Raw genomic sequence first — 12,926 nt, 5'->3', positions numbered from 1 at the left:
TGGGGGCGCTCCAGAGAGACCACCGAAAAATGGGGCTTATATTAGCATATAGGAGGCTATATAAGACCCTGACTCACCATAGGTGTCAGGTTTTAAAATCGACTGAAGCGACACCTGAGAAGCACGAACACGGCACAGAACGCAATACTCGTTCCCTCTCTCTCAGGGAACCGAGGTTACGAAAGTAACCGAGTACGTTCCCTTTCGAGAGAGGTTCCTCGTATTGCGTATGGGAACACAATGTAAAACGCTGTGTGTGCTGACTGACCCAAAATCCCCAACTGAATGAGGGAAAGTCAAAAAACCTTTAGAGAGACCGACACAGGCGGGCTTCAAAGGAGAATGAAAGAACCGGAAGAGTCGGTTCGTTTGAACACCTGACCGGACATAGTTGGATCTAAGGTAGAGTGTAATGGTGCTATGAACGATTGTGTATAAGCGGAATAAGCAATCGTGTTGCCAGGGCTGCAGATAGCGCCCTAGACGGAAAAAAAGCACTGTTTGTAAAGCTGGGACCTCCAAATTGTAGAATCTGATAAAAGTGGGCGGAGAGGCCCAGCCTGCCGCCGCACAAATATATTACATGGAAGTGCAACATGACCAAGCCCAAGACAAAGCCATGCCTCTAGAGGAGTGGGCTTTAATGCCTGTAGGACAGGTTCGGTCCTAGACCTATATGCTAGTGGGACTGCATCCACTATCCAGTGTGAGAGTCTGTTTCATGACAGCACAAACTTTAGTGCGGCCACCGAAGCAATGAAGAGCTGATCCGACTACCTGAAGGGGGCGGAGCGCTCTAGATACAATCTCAGTGCTCTGACTGGGCAGAATAGGTTCGCGTCTTATTCTCTTTGAGACGTGGGTTAAGCAGTGAAAAGACCTGCATACTGAAGGGGTTGATAGCACTTTCAGCATAAAACCATGCCTCGGTTTGAGCACAACCTTGAAGTTGCTGGACCCAAACTCAAGACAGGAAGGGCTCAATGAGAGTGCAGGTAAGCCACCCACTCGCTTAACCGAGGCCACAGCCAGCAGAAAAACGGTTTTGAGTGATATGTGCTTCAAGCTCGTGGTCTGAAGTGGTTAGGAGGGGGAACCCTTCACGGCCTCCAAAACCATGGCGAGGTCCCAAATAGGGACCGAGGTAGGGGCAAGGCGGGCTGAATCTCCTGGCCCCTTTAAGAAAACACACAATAAGATCACTTTTCCCTAGTGAATGTGCCGTGATCGGAGCGTGGCTAGCTGCTGTGGCGGAGACACACACCCCGAGTATGGAGGGGGGACGACCCGCGTCCATTAGCTCTTGGAGAAAGCGAGCAGTTCCGCCAGTTCGCATGAGTGTGTGTCGATGTTTCGCGTAGCACACTAGTTAGAAAACCACTGACCACTTCAAAGCAGAGCTGCCAGATAGCAGGGGCTCTAGCTTCCGAAATAGTGTTCATAACTTGTCAGAGAGGTTCCCGGATACCGTTGATGGGCCATACGTGGAGGGCCCACAGCTCGGGATTGGGATGCCAGATCTTCCCTTTCGTTGGCGGAATAGGCCATGGGGCTGTGTCTGACAGCTGAAACAGTTTGGAGAACCATGTGCGGTTCTTCCCAAGTGGGGCTATTAAAAACCACAGGCTTGCAGCTGGATCGCGATCGGAGGGAGCATATAGAGGGAGTCTGGGCCAACATGGGCCAGGGCATCCCTGCGTTTGCAGAAAAAATATTGGGTAGCGTGTGCTGTGCGAGCTGAATCGTTTGCGGGTAAAGGGACCATCCCCCTGGGGACATGGGTCCTCTGGATAACATGTCCGGACCCTGATTCAGAATACCTGGCACGCAAGCCGCCCTTAGGGAGCTCAGATTGTGCTCTGCCCATAAAAGGAGATGCTTAGCCATGCAGTGAAGAGAGTCTGATCTAGGCTGCCCTAGCGATTTTATGTAAGTTATCAAGACGTGGTGGTTCTTATGACGTAAGACGCTCGTTGAGTCTTGAGTCTATGACAATGACTGTACTGATAAGCCTGCCCCTCGAAGGCGAATCTCAAGAATGGCCTGTAGTGGGGGTGGGGGTGGGGGGTTATCGTAACGTGAAGTATGCGTTTTTCAGATCTATTGAGAAAACCCAATCCCCGGGGCGAATGTGCGCAAGGATTTGTTTCACCATCAGCACCTTGAAACGAGCATGTCATAAGTGCTTTGTTCAGATGTCTGGAAAATGGGCCTGAGACCGCCATCCATTTTCGGCATGAGGAATTAGCGACAGTAAAAACCTGACTCGCTAGCGTCGGGTGTACCGTTTCCGCCGCTCTGTCCTTTAACAGTTTCAATGCCTCAGCGAGAAGCACGTGACTGACACTGCTTCTTACTGAGGGCTCGACCACGGCTTGAATCAAGGGGTCTGCGAGCAAAACTGTAGCGAGAACCTCGTTTTATATGTTCAACACCCAATATTATATACCAGGAATGGCCTGCCAGGCCTGGGCTCGTGAAGCCAGGGGTTGAATTAGATTCGGGGGCTGGCCGCTTAGTAATAGGGGCCTGTTAGCCGGGTTGCTTGTGCTGTAACACTGCTTGTAACACTGTGGGGATAGTGTTAGTTTTGGCGGTGCAGGCTTTGCAGTGGGTGCGCGCCTCACATTTATATTGTGTGTGCGAGAGTGAACTTTGTGAAAAGTGCTTGGGTGCAGGAGTGCAGACTGTAAAGTGGGCACATTTCCTACATAGAAAGCTCTTTTGTGTGTAGTGTAAACAATGTGCAGTGGCGCACAACCTACGTAGAATACCCACGGTGCAAACCAGTGAGCAAATCCACAGGGGTAAACGCACACAGCATTAGTGTGCAGACGAGCGTGTTTAACACAGGCTAGTTGACTGCAATATTTCATCTCCAGTCACTTAACTTAAGGGAACTGGGAGAATGTAAGGAAGTACGGGTGGTATGTGAGCCATTCCACAATGCCGTTATGCTCTAGTCTAGACTGAAAGCGCGCATGCAGACAAGCGTGTTTGACCACAGGCTAGTTGACTGCAATAAGGCTAGTTGACTTTATATGGTGTAATCCGGCCGCGGCGGGATTTATTTGTGATTTTGTGAGGCTGAATTAACAGTGCTTATGTAGGGGTGCACACTGTGTAGTGGACACTTTGTCTACAGTGCAAAAACCTTTCCAGCCGCCTGAATAAAGGGGACTGGAAGTGATAGAGTGAAAAAAGGGCTTAGCTTGGCAACCTTTTTCCGACGCCCTTATGCTCTGACAGTGAGCGCGTGCTATGACGTAAGTCGCGCTCTAGTCAGCAATGCGCTGTGGAAGGGGCGCGCGCTATCATGACAAGGCAGCCATTACAACTTCCTTGGCAGTAAGTGCGCGCTGCAGCGACATTGTTCTTGACATCTTGACCGAGCTCGCTCGTCTAACTTACTCTAGTATTCTCTGTCCGCAGCACTTCAGCACGGCGGCGGTAGAATGAGCACGGCGAGAGCTTCGGCTCGAGTTAGTTTATTCCCTCTAGTATTCTCTGTCTGCGGCGATAGTGCGACTGAACGAGAGAATAGGAAGCGTGAGGAAAAACTCTGTCCGCAGCGCTTCTAGCACGGCGAGAGCTTCGGCTCGAGTTTGTTTATTCACTCTAGTACGTTATTCTCTGTCCGCGGCGATAGAGCGACTGAACGAGAGAATTGGAAGCGTGAGGAAAAACTCTGTCCGCGGCGCTTCTAGCACGGCGAGAGCTTCAGCTCAAGTTTGTTTATTCACTCTAGTATTCTCTGTCCGCGGCGACAGCGCGACTGAACGAGAGAATTGGAAGCGTGAGGAAAAACTCTGTCCGCGGCGCTTCTAGCACGGCGAGAGCTTCAGCTCGAGTTTGTTTATTCACTCTAGTATTCTCTGTCCGCGGCGACAGCGCGACTGAACGAGAGAATTGGAAGCGTGAGGAAAAACTCTGTCCGCGGCGCTTCTTCAGCACGGCGAGAGCTTCGGTTCGAGTTAGTTTATTCACTCTAGTATTCTCTGTCCGCGGCGATATCGCGACTGAACTAGAGAAGAGGAAGAGTGAGGAAAAACTCCGTCTGTCCGCGGCGCCTCCTCAGCGCGACGGTATAGTGACGAGAGCTTCGGCTCGAGTTCGCCTATTCACTCTAGTATTCTCTGTCCGCGGCTGTAGCGCGACGGAACGAGAGAAGAGTGAGGACAACTCTGCGGCAGCGGCAGAAGAAGAGCCGCGGCGGCGGCAGAGTGAAGAGAGCTTCGGCTTGAGTGCTCATGTCCTCTAACATTCTCTCTTTCCGCGGCGCTATTCAGCGCGGCGGAACAAGAGAGTCCTCGAAGAGAACAAGCCTGTAAGCTCTAGAAGTGGCGTTGCAGCGGCAACACACACACAAACACCTACAACACTCAACATAGACACACAGTATAAAGGATATATATAACGCCGGATGGCGCAGCAGGAACGCAGGTGGCTGAAGGCGGAGACTCGGAGGGAATCCGGCGTCCTCAGGGCTGCAGGAATGTTCCGCTGGTTGCTTTTCGACGGCGGTTTGCTTGATTCCGGAGGAGATAAAATCTGACACCTATGGTGAGTCAGGGTCTAATATAGCCTCCTGTATGCTATTTTTAGCCCCCTTTTTCGGTGGTCTCTCTGGAGCGCCCCCATTGGTTCGCTCCTCTCAGCCGCCTCACCATAGGTTCCTGCAGTTGCCGCGGCCCGGCCAATCAGAGCGCTCCTCGCGCCGGGCTATGGCCGTGCAGCTCACTGCGCTTTACATAGATACCTTTATTAATAAAGTTTTGCTTCACATTCTCGAGAAAATGAGTTTTTCCCATACGCAATACGAGGAACCTCTCTCGAAAGGGAACTATAAATTATGCATAATTACATGCAACGAATCCTAAGCCAAACCCAGTCCATGTTGTTAATTAATACTACCCAGTACTAAATGTATAATAACTGCACTGTAACAAAGAAACCCTAAAATAGTGACAAATTGAAATAATTGTTTGATGAAGGCTTTGAAGTTGGACAAAACAACTGTTTTTTTTATAGTTTGAAACTTACTTCTATATAAAATGTATTTATTTAAATCAAAATCAACCCCAAGACATAAATGTACTCTCATAGTTGAAGAAACACCCTTACATAGCTAATATATTCTTGTCTTGACAGAAAACGGATCTTAGGTCTATGTTGACTAGGTTATTATAATTTTAGTAACTTGCATAAGCTTATAAGCCTGAATCATGCTATGAACCCAATAGTCATGTCAATCACTTAAAATCTTCCCTTTGAAGAAAAAAGTAGTCATGACTCAATGTGTTTTAAATAACAGAAGAATTTCATTTAAACCATGGTTTAATTAAGAATGGATTTACTCATATAACAGTGTGTGAGGCACACTATTCCTTTACAACGAGCTAAACAGCTAACTTACTTGGTTTTCGTACCCTAATGATCGTTCAATAAAATACATCCGTGCCCCAATGGACAACTAGCTTATGTATATAGATAAAAATCAATAGATAATAAATAAACAAACATAATCTTACATAAATAACAACTCACCGTCTATGTCTGCTGTGTCTATTTCGGTTGCTATATTTCACTGAACACCTCCGAACAACAGCACCAACTGCGCACCTCTTCCGGGTCCTATAAATAAAGCGCTTGTCGTTGCATCATGGGTACTGTAGTTTTGTTGCACAGACTCAAATTTAGTCGTAAACCAGAAGCTTCATTGATATTTGTAAATACGGATGCAAATATAATCTAGCTAGTATATATTTTAATGTAAATAATTAAATAGTAATTTTATTTTAATTCAGTAATAAATAAAAAAATTAAACTGTAAAAAGGTTATAAAAAAAAAGTCCAAAATAAGATCCAAAATAAAATAAAAATCCTGCACACTTCTCAAACTTCACCAATAAATAGTGGATATTTATTGTAATGATGCAAGTTTGAGTACAGAATGTTTTTTTTTTCTTCATTTTTTTCTTTCTAATTTAATATGCAACTCAACGTCTATGTCTGCTGTGTCTATGGTCTATATCGGTTGCTATATTTCCCTGAACACGTCTGTACAACAGCAGTAACTGCGCACCTCTTCCAGGTCCTATATATAAAGCGCTGTCGTTGTATCATGGGTAGCGTTGTTGCGTTCACAAACTCGAAGGGTGCGTTCACACTTGTCATGTTTGGTTCAAATAAAACGAACCCTGGTGCGATAGTTAGTTTAGTGCGGTTCATTTGAACATATGTGAACGCCGCCATCCGAACTCTGTCGCACAGTTGAGAAATTACCGTATAGACCTGAGGAGACGCTCGCAGGCAATCTCTTACTGTCTATGAGACAGTCGGGGGGACGTGGAGACATAAAGTCTGATAAAGTCAAGGGGGAAGAATGGGGAGAAGCCCATAGTGAGCCAAAAGCAACGGGAGAAAATATTTAAACAACGTGATTCAGCTTTCACTTTCCACAACTACTTGAAGACCTACAGCTGTCCGACGGGATGCTCACGTCACATCTACGTCGTCAAGCTCAGTCTGAGCCTGCGCAGTTCGCTCAGCCATCAGGAAGTGAGTGCCCCTAGGTTGACTTCATTATTTCGCCGTAGACGTCAATGGGGTCGCTCTGTCCATTTCTTTTACTGTCTATGGCATAGACCGTAAAAAAATATGGACGACTCGACATCATCCGTTTCCGCTTGCCATATTTGAAGCTTTCAGGCGGCCTTGCACGGCGCGGACATCTTGGGACCGAGTCTGCGCAGTAGCGATTTCGGGACCGGAGTTGCGCAGTAGAGCGCAGGAAGTAGAGCAGGAAGTACAGTCGCGATATCAAAAGCCCGCCCAAACTCTCGCAGATGCAGAACAATTAATTATGTTGGTGTGAAATAAACAGTTATGGAAATGTAGAAATTAAAGCTAAAGCTCTAATCTGCTCCCAAAAATTTCGAAAAAAGTCCGTTAGTGACTCAGTGACAACTTCACTCAGAGAAGCAGTCAGTCTCAGCTGTCAATCATGACGTCACACCCCCCGTTTTAATAGCATCAAATAACTAACTCAAACTAAACTTATTTTTAAAACGAACACCTGAAATGAAATCATCGTGATGATAACTGCCTTCAGTGACATAAACTAACTTTGGGGGAAATTTTTTGAAGTGTAATTTTATTATTTAGTTTGCCTCGCGTCCATTAGAAATCACAGAGGGGCGGCTATACTGGGACCGGTCACCGAGGGGCGATCGAGGCGCGAAAGCTTCAGTAAATGAGAGGGAGACTGCAGGCTTGGTGAGCACAGACAAAAAATTCTAACAAGAGCAGCGTATCTGAGAGCGCAAGCAGAGTTCTCGCGCACGAGCAGGGAGATTCGCGCTCGCACATTACATTCCGCGCGCGAGCAGAGAGAGATTTGCGCTCGCGCATTATATTCCGCGCGAGAGCAGAGAGATTCGCGCTCGCGCACTATATTAATGTACTTTCGCGCTACAATAATGCGCTCTCGACATTTGACAGGGAAATGACGCCATAGTATTGTGGCAAGGGGGGCGTGGTTCAGCGAGGTCTGCAGCGGGAGAGAGAGCCGCGGGACGAGCGGTAAGTGAGTGGGTTGGAAGCAGATTAATAACACCTGTCTCTCGTTCCAGTAATGAGCGCGGAGAGGGTACAAAACATCGGTGGAACCGGAGATCGAGGAGAGAGAGAGTCGGACTGTTGGTGCGACACACACAAGAGACTGAGTTTAACCCGGAAGCCGGAAGTGCTGTGAACCGGAAGTGATTATTGAGTTTGACTGGCCCCACACGTTGAGTGTGTTATTGACTTTGCTATACTATAATAAAAGAGAAGCATCAACAGTCCAGCCGACCCCTGTGTCCTCTTCCTTCCTTACTATATCGAACTTACTACACTGGTGCCGAAACCCGGGAAGGAAGCAGGACAGCGCCGCCGCCATGACAACGCCAACGCCCTCCGCCACGGCGTTTGCGGACATCATCACCTCTCTCGCGGCCCTCCATCAGGAGCAACACCAATCCATGCTGGACCTGCGGGCAGACCAGGAGCGCCGCTTCGAGGCCATTGTCCGCGGCCAGCAAGAGGACCGCGAGAGGTTCCGGAGCTGGATAGACCGGGAGGTTCGCACCGAAGCCGCCGGGCTCGCCAGCGCACCGGTCCACGTGCCCCTACACAAGATGGGGCCACAGGACGATCCCGAGGCCTTCATCGACCTCTTTCAGAAGGCAGCGGAGGCCTGCGGGTGGCCCCGGGCACAGTGGCCGGTGCGCCTCATACCACTGCTCACTGGAGAAGCCCAGGCGGCCGCCCAACAACTGCCGGTGGCGAACCTCCTGAATTATGAAGACCTGAAGAGGGCCATCATCCAGCGGGTTCGCGACCCTTCGCGATGGCCCAACAGCTCCGGGACGCGTGCCGCAAATGGCTATTGGCCGGTGGAAGCGACGTGGACCACATCGTCGATCTGGTGGTACTGGAGCAGTTTATCGCTCGGCTACCCAAGAAGACCGCCGAGTGGGTCCAGTGCCACCGGCCCACGTCGCTGACGACGGCCATCAACCTGGCGGAGGACCATCTGGTGGCGTGCCCGGGGGTCGGCGAGCCCCTATTAACCTCTCCCTCTCTCTCTCCCCCCTCTGTCTCTCCTTCTCGCCCTGTCCCTCTCCCTAGGTCCCGCCCTCCAGGGCCCCCTCGCATTCCCCCCAGAGGCCGGGGTGGAATGGGCCCAGGGCAGTACGGGAGTTCGAGGGCCCCGCCCAGGGGGGCGGGGCTGCTGGGGTCGGGCGGGGATAACGGTTCCGGTTCCACCCCCCCTCCACGCTCATTTTCCAACCCACTCCCCGCCGCAGGGGCGGCGGGCAGGCCTGGGCTGGCCTGCTGGCGGTGCGGCGACCCGGACCATTTTGTGGACCGATGTCCGATGATGGACATCGGGACAATGATCCGGGTCCCGGACTTCCAGCGGACCACCCCTGATCAAGCAGGAGAGTACCAAATTCCTGTGAGTATCAAGGGGGGTACATATCAGGCCTTGGTGGATTCAGGATGTAACCAAACCTCGATCCATCAAAGCCTGATGCAGCCTGGGGCATTGGATACAAGCCGCATGGTTAAGGTGCGGTGTGTGCACGGGGATGTGGTGGAATATCCGGTTGTCCCAGTCACGATACAGTTTAGGGGAGAAAATCATAGTGTTGAGGTGGCGGTTAGTCCCCACCTCCGGCATCCGCTAATTCTGGGGACGAATTGGCCCGCCTTTCCGGCGTTATTGGGGTCGTTATGCGCGGATGCCGCTTGGGAGAACAAGGCTAGGAACGGGGCGGTGCGTGTGCAGGTTGGCGAGACTGATACGGGGCACTCGGGAACCGCTTCAGAGGAACCGAGCGGGGTCGAGAGACTGATTCTCTCGGACCGCGATGACTTCCCTCTGGAGCAGTCTCAAGACGAGACCCTAAAACATGCTTTCCAGCAGGTCCGCACTATCGACGGTCAGTCCCTCCAACCCGCATTGCCCGTCACGTATCCTTATTTTGCCATAATTAAGGACAGGTTGTATCGAGTGACCCAAGACGCTCAGACAAAAGTGGATACAACCCAGTTGTTAGTACCAAAGAGCCGCCGGGAAATGCTTTTCCAGGCGGCTCACTCTAACCCGATGGCGGGCCACCTGGGACAGGCGGCCACGCTGAATCGTTTAATGACCCGATTTTTTTGGCCAGGCATTCATGACAATGTGCGCAGGTGGTGCGCGTCTTGTCCTGAATGTCAGTTGGTGAATCCACTGGCCGCCCCAAAAGCGCCATTGCGCCCCCTTCCATTAATGCAGGTCCCCTTCGAGAGAATTGCGATGGACCTCATCGGGCCATTAGAGCGATCCGCACGCGGACATCGTTTTGCGCTAGTTATCGTGGACTACGCAACACGATATCCGGAAGCAGTGGCTCTCCGCAACATCTCTGCGAAGAGTGTTGCGGACACACTGTTTCGTTTAATCTCCCGAGTGGGGATTCCGAAAGAAATCCTCACTGATCAAGGCACGGCGTTTATGTCACGCACGTTAAGCGAATTGTACGGATTATTGGGCATTAAATCCATTCGGACAAGCATCTATCACCCACAAACAGACGGCTTGGTCGAACGATTTAATCGCACTCTTAAATCCATGATCCGTAAATTCGTACAGGAAGACGCCAAAAATTGGGATCGGTGGTTAGAACCCCTCTTATTTGCTGTGCGGGAGGTCCCGCAAGCCTCCACGGGGTTTTCCCCCTTCGAGCTTCTCTACGGACGGCAGCCCCGGGGGGTGCTGGACGTCCTACAAGAAACTTGGGAGGAGGGACCTTCTTTGGCCGAGAACGAAATTCAATATGTGCTGGACTTGCGAACAAAACTCCACACTTTGGGGCGGCTATCTAGGGAGAATTTGTTACAAGCCCAGGACCGCCAAAGCCGGTCGTATAACAGGGGTACGAGACTACGCAAATTCACACCGGGAGAGAAAGTGCTCGTATTACTCCCTACATCGAGCTCTAAATTAATGTCAAAGTGGCAGGGGCCGTTTGAGGTCGCACGACAGGTTGGAGACCTCGATTATGAAGTGATACGGTCCGATAGGAACGGGGCACGTCAAATATACCACCTCAATCTCCTGAAGAAATGGAATGAGGTGGAATCAGTGTTGTTGGCGACGGTGATCGGGGGAGAGGATGATCTCGGGCCAGAGGCGAGCATCAAAGCACAATCGGTCGTGCTGGCCCCTGGGGGAGATCACCTCTCACCGTCCCAACTCACTGATCTATCAAAACTACAGGCGGAATTCGCCGACGTGTTTTCGCCCCCACCGGGACGTACCAACTTAATCCAGCACCATATCGAGACCGAGCCGGGCGTGGTAGTTCGCAGCCGGCCGTATCGTTTACCTGAACACAAGAAAAAAGTAGTTCAGGAAGAATTAGGGGCAATGCTCGATATGGGAGTAATAGAGGAGTCCAACAGTGACTGGGCGAGCCCGATCGTTTTGGTCCCTAAGACCGACGGCTCGGTCAGGTTCTGTGTGGACTACCGCAAGGTGAACGCAGTGTCGAAATTCGGCGCGTATCCAATGCCGCGGGTTGACGAGTTGCTTGATCGGCTGGGCACGGCTCGATTTTATTCGACATTGGATTTAACGAAGGGCTATTGGCAGATCCCCTTGTCTCCATTGTCCAAAGAAAAGACAGCTTTCACCACGCCGTTTGGATTGCACCAATTCGTCACGCTTCCTTTCGGTTTGTTCGGGGCGCCCGCTACCTTTCAGCACCTCATGGACAGGATTTTGCGTCCCCATGCCGCATATGCTGCTGCCTATCTGGACGATATCGTGATTTACAGTCACGATTGGCAGCGGCATATGCAGCATGTTAGGGCGGTCTTGAGGTCGCTGAGGGGAGCGGGGCTCACGGCCAATCCGAAGAAGTGTGCAATTGGGCGGGTGGAGGTAAGGTATCTGGGCTTCCACTTGGGTCATGGACAGGTGCGTCCCCAAATTGATAAGACCGCCGCAATTGCAACCTGTCCGAGACCCAAGACCAAAAAGGAGGTAAGGCAGTTCTTGGGGCTGGCGGGATATTATTGACGGTTTATACCAAATTATTCGGACCTCACCAGCCCTCTGACTGACCTTACTAAAAAGGGGCTACCAGATACGGTCCAATGGACGGAGCCGTGCCAGCAGGCCTTCACCCGAGTTAAGGCTGCTCTATGTGGCGGGCCGCTTTTACACTCCCCTGACTTTTCTCTCCCTTTTCTGTTGCAGACTGACGCGTCGGACAGGGGGCTGGGCGCAGTCCTGGCCCAGGAGGTGGAGGGGGGAGAGCGGCCGGTGCTGTACATTAGCCGTAAGCTCTCAAAGAGAGAGGCTAAGTACAGCACCATCGAAAAGGAGTGCCTTGCCATCAGGTGGGCCGTTCTCACCCTCCGCTACTACCTTCTGGGGCGGGAGTTCACCCTCTGTTCGGACCACGCTCCTCTCCAATGGCTCCACCGCATGAAGGATACCAACGCGCGGATCACCCGTTGGTATCTAGCTCTTCAGCCTTTTAAGTTCCAGGTGGTCCACAGGCCGGGTGCTCAGATGGCTGTGGCCGACTTCCTCTCCAGAAATGGGGGGGGGGGGGGGGGGCTGCAGGCCGGACGGCTCCCCGGCCTGAGTCGGGCGGTGGGGGTATGTGGCAAGGGGGGCGTGGTTCAGCGAGGTCTGCAGCGGGAGAGAGAGCCGCGGGACGAGCGGTAAGTGAGTGGGTTGGAAGCAGATTAATAACACCTGTCTCTCGTTCCAGTAATGAGCGCGGAGAGGGTACAAAACATCGGTGGAACCGGAGATCGAGGAGAGAGAGAGTCGGACTGTTGGTGCGACACACACAAGAGACTGAGTTTAACCCGGAAGCCGGAAGTGCTGTGAACCGGAAGTGATTATTGAGTTTGACTGAAGGCACACGTTGAGTGTGTTATTGACTTTGCTATACTATAATAAAAGAGAAGCATCAACAGTCCAGCCGACCCCTGTGTCCTCTTCCTTCCTTACTATATCGAACTTACTACAAGTATGTTTATTGGTTTCAATAATTTTCAGATTTAATGTGTATCAAGACCGCTCTCAGCCTAACGTTACCTTCCAAATATCTAGACCTGCACTCCCGCGGGACCCAGCACAACCGAGTTCGGCGCGGGATAATATTTGATGGGTGAATGCGGATGCGGGCGGCAAGATATTCCCTGCGTCTCAATCGGCTCCCTAGTTCACTAGTCAGGGCACTGATCAGGACATAAGTCAATGGGCTGACTCCCTGATCAGTGCCCTGACAACTGAACTAGGGAGCCGATTGAGACGCACATTGTGTGCGAGTCGCGGGAAAATAAAATTATTTTGCATGACTCCCGCAAAG

At 51.1% G+C, this 12,926-nt stretch overlaps 2 protein-coding genes across 4 annotated transcripts in view; one reads left to right on the top strand and one right to left on the bottom strand.

Moving 5' to 3' along the window:
- Window positions 1-5,642, bottom strand: part of dis3l2 (DIS3 like 3'-5' exoribonuclease 2) — a 208,504-nt gene extending 202,862 nt beyond the window's left edge. For all 3 annotated transcript variants that reach the window (XM_067454397.1, XM_067454398.1, XM_067454399.1), the window contains exon 1: window positions 5,548-5,642. The gene's annotated coding sequence lies outside the window, so the exon portion shown is untranslated. The remainder of the gene's footprint in view (window positions 1-5,547) is intronic.
- Window positions 5,643-8,392: 2,750 nt separating this feature from the next.
- Window positions 8,393-12,578, top strand: LOC137089614 (zinc finger protein with KRAB and SCAN domains 7-like). The gene is made up of 2 exons (XM_067453197.1): window positions 8,393-9,004; window positions 12,321-12,578. Exons 1-2 carry the CDS (start codon window positions 8,393-8,395, stop codon window positions 12,321-12,323), a joined length of 615 nt encoding a protein of 204 aa, XP_067309298.1. The 3' UTR covers window positions 12,324-12,578.
- The last annotated feature ends 348 nt before the right edge of the window (window positions 12,579-12,926 follow it).

The sequence above is a fragment of the Pseudorasbora parva genome, chromosome 9 (assembly GCF_024679245.1).
Source record: "Pseudorasbora parva isolate DD20220531a chromosome 9, ASM2467924v1, whole genome shotgun sequence".
Lineage (NCBI taxonomy): Eukaryota > Metazoa > Chordata > Actinopteri > Cypriniformes > Gobionidae > Pseudorasbora > Pseudorasbora parva.
Note: the sequence above shows the minus strand (reverse complement) of the source record. Positions and strands in the feature narration are given on the sequence as shown.

Excerpts from the sequence above, each read along its gene's own strand:
- LOC137089614 (XM_067453197.1), top strand. The coding sequence starts at position 8,393 with ATGGCCCAACAGCTCCGGGACGCGTGCCGCAAATGGCTATTGGCCGGT.